Raw genomic sequence first — 3,076 nt, forward strand, 5'->3', positions numbered from 1 at the left:
TGTAGCAGCACGCCATGAGGTAGGAAAAAAAAGCAGCAAATTCCACACGTGGGTGGCAGCTAATGCTGACATAGCTATAACGTAGTCAGGGGTTAAATTAAAAAGTCTTTCTGATTATCATATAATTTCCCCCAATGCCCACAAACCACTTCCTTTTCTACCCATGAATTCTTCCTCATCTTCACAGTAGACAGAAGGCTGGTGTCTCTGTGTCAGGCAAGCATGAAGTTGGTTGCTGTAACTTTCTGTGTCCTCTGCTTTCAATTTGAAGCCTGGTATGGTGAGTAGTATTTTGGATTATTCTCCTTGCAGTAAATGTCTTTATGGAATATAACTCATCCAATGACAGGATACAGTAAATGAGGCATGACAGCAAGGGGTTGGAAGGATAGAGGTACTTAAGAGAAAAAGCTGCAAAAAGACCACTCTTGACTTTAATATCAGTAGAGCTGGTGGGAAGAGAATTCTTGCCAGCTTAGGGCATTTGCTCTGAAACTAAAATGTTCAAGTTTTCATTGTTTATATTATTTACCTCATCTGCTCAGTGTTACCCTCTAGCTGTTTAGACTGTAGTTCTTCCCTTGCTGAGCATAAGCTCTTAGAGCTAGCTGAGTGACAGTGAATGCCTTAATAAAGAGAAGCCAAGTTACTGATACTAAATCTGCTCTTGTTTGGGCAGGGAATTTTCATACCATGAAAAATGTACCTGGCATGGAAGAGAAAGTGAGACCGTTTGGTGTGGGCTTGAAACACAGACTGACTTAAAAGGAAGCCCAGTGTTCATAATGCTGTGTTTGAGAAGGTGCATAGTGACAGCACTGATCTCAGTCCAGCTATAAACATGGACGTAGTGCTTTACAATATTCAGTGTTTTATCACAGCTATGCAAAGTAAAATAACAGATCTCACATTCACCTGTAGGCCACAAATTACTGGACCCACAGATTTGGTCTATTAAAACCACAAATTACTGGACTAGGATGGAAATACAGATAATATATGATTAAGAGGAGTCCTTTTTTTCATATCCGTACCATCCAAGAATTTGGTGTGATGTATCATTTAAGACCTGAGATTTAGTGCCCATAGTTATTAAAGGCCATCTAAATGTGTTCCTTTAAAGGTCATGCCAAGGGCTACTGAATCCATTTGCTTCTGAAATTTTAGTGATATTCTGGAATTTTAGGTTGCAAGTCTCTCTGTAGAATTTAAGTACTCTTGAGGTTTCATACAGAATTTAAATTTTCATTTAAATAAAAGTGAGTTTCCAACTCTTTAGGCAATGCAAATACCCTTCTGAAGGTTAACTAATAGAGCAATAATATATTGAGTTTTCAAATAGATTTAAAAGATGGGTGAAATCACAGGAAAAGAGGATAGTGATCAATATCTCTAAAGAGACATGAGTTGCTTTTTCTGTCCTTGAAAAATTATTCTTAAATCTACTAACAAAAAATCCTTTTGATTTTGTTAAATATTTCTCAGCTAGTCAGTTTAGCAGATATACTTGACCAGTGTGCTTTTACATGTGACTGAAGCTATCTAAAAGGCCATTCCCTGTGGAAAGAAATCAGCTGCAATTTTAAGGGTGCAAATATTTGTTCTATCCGATAACAATAATAATAATAATCCGACAACCCTCTTTCTCCCTTCCTTTGAATATGGAGGATAGGATTTGGGCAGAGGACTGAGGAAAAGAGACAGCAGGACAAAGGAGTTGCCTGTAACATGAAATTATAACTCCTGGGTTTTTTACCTTACAGTGCTTTCAGCATAAAAAATTACTAATTACTATCATTCTTACTAAAAAGAAAAGGGCTGATGTAAGACACATTAGTGTGATACTGTCATTTAGAGAACATGCTAGCACTCCAGAGAGTGCTGCCAACACTGTGGTAATTTTTTGGAAGTAAAAGCAGAGTAACTTCTGAGATTTGGGGTTTTTTTTGACTTAGCAACTAGCAAACCCTACTTGTGATCTACGGATAGTTTTTTTTCAATGTAAATAGGTCACAGAAGATGATGTTTGTGTACTATGATTTGATAACCCAACTATGATAAAGAAATTGTTTGTAAGAGCATGGAGCCTCTCTGGTGCCTATGGAGAAACACAGGGATAGGATTTTGGAGTACTAAGTTGTAGGATTCCGTAGCATTCGGGGCCCTTGCTATGAAACACTGCACATGAGCTTTTGCACCCCAACATTGCAAAGCATTATCACTAGTCACCCACAGATCTCCTGTTGTCAATACAGGAGGAAATTACAGACATTTCTTAGAAGGGTGTCTGAAATATTATCAACAGTTGTTGTTGTGTTAGTGATACATATTATCAGTAATATATATCCACAACATACTTCCTATCATAGAAATAATTCAGGTTATAGATGGTTTCCTAGAGTAATTCTGCTCTTTACTTGCTTTGCCCAGAAGCACCACTTTCCTCTCTTAATCTTTGATTCTTGAAAGATAGGAACATGTTAGTTTTAAGCATATGACTAATGACACTGAATTGACAATGTCATCTTTCAGACTGCCTTGAAAGGTCATAGGTATAGCAACTTTAAAAATGGTGTGTGGTTTCCTTATGCATTTAGTATTAACACAAAAATTGTGTTAGTTTTAAAGGGAGGGTCTGAACTCTCCTTGCTCATTTTCAAAGGCAAACACACCCAAGTGGAATTATACTTTTTCTTTATATTAGCTAATTAGTTTTCCAAGAGCTGGGGTGGATAAAACAAACAGCAAGAAAACCAAGCAAGAGTGTTCTATTTTCCTCCTATAAAACCCAAGTTTTAACATTAATCAAAAGTGGGGTTTAAGTTTCTTCTAGGACCAAAATGCATAATGGGTTGGTGATGTTTGCAAATAGCATTGGGTTGGCCAAAGAGCAACCAGAAAGCTCAAAATTGCAATTACCGTAAAATGAGAATAACCCAGTGTCCAAGCACACTACCACAGACATTCCCAAACATCTGGCAAAGAGCTTTCCTATTGCAGTCAGGATGAAATCGAGAGAGAAATGTGCCTGACTGTAACTACACACATAGACACAATGTAGACACGCACACTCTTT

General features: G+C 37.5%; 1 protein-coding gene across 1 annotated transcript in view; it reads left to right on the forward strand.

The window, feature by feature from the left end:
- The first annotated feature begins 222 nt into the window (after nucleotides 1–222).
- Nucleotides 223–3,076, forward strand: part of ICOS (inducible T-cell co-stimulator) — a 9,990-nt gene continuing 7,136 nt past the window's right edge. Inside the window, exon 1 of the mRNA XM_009996201.1 lies at nucleotides 223–280. Within this exon, the coding sequence (XP_009994503.1) occupies nucleotides 223–280 (58 nt within the window). The remainder of the gene's footprint in view (nucleotides 281–3,076) is intronic.

This window comes from Chaetura pelagica, unplaced genomic scaffold (assembly GCF_000747805.2).
Source record: "Chaetura pelagica isolate M959 unplaced genomic scaffold, ChaPel_1.0 scaffold3, whole genome shotgun sequence".
Lineage (NCBI taxonomy): Eukaryota > Metazoa > Chordata > Aves > Apodiformes > Apodidae > Chaetura > Chaetura pelagica.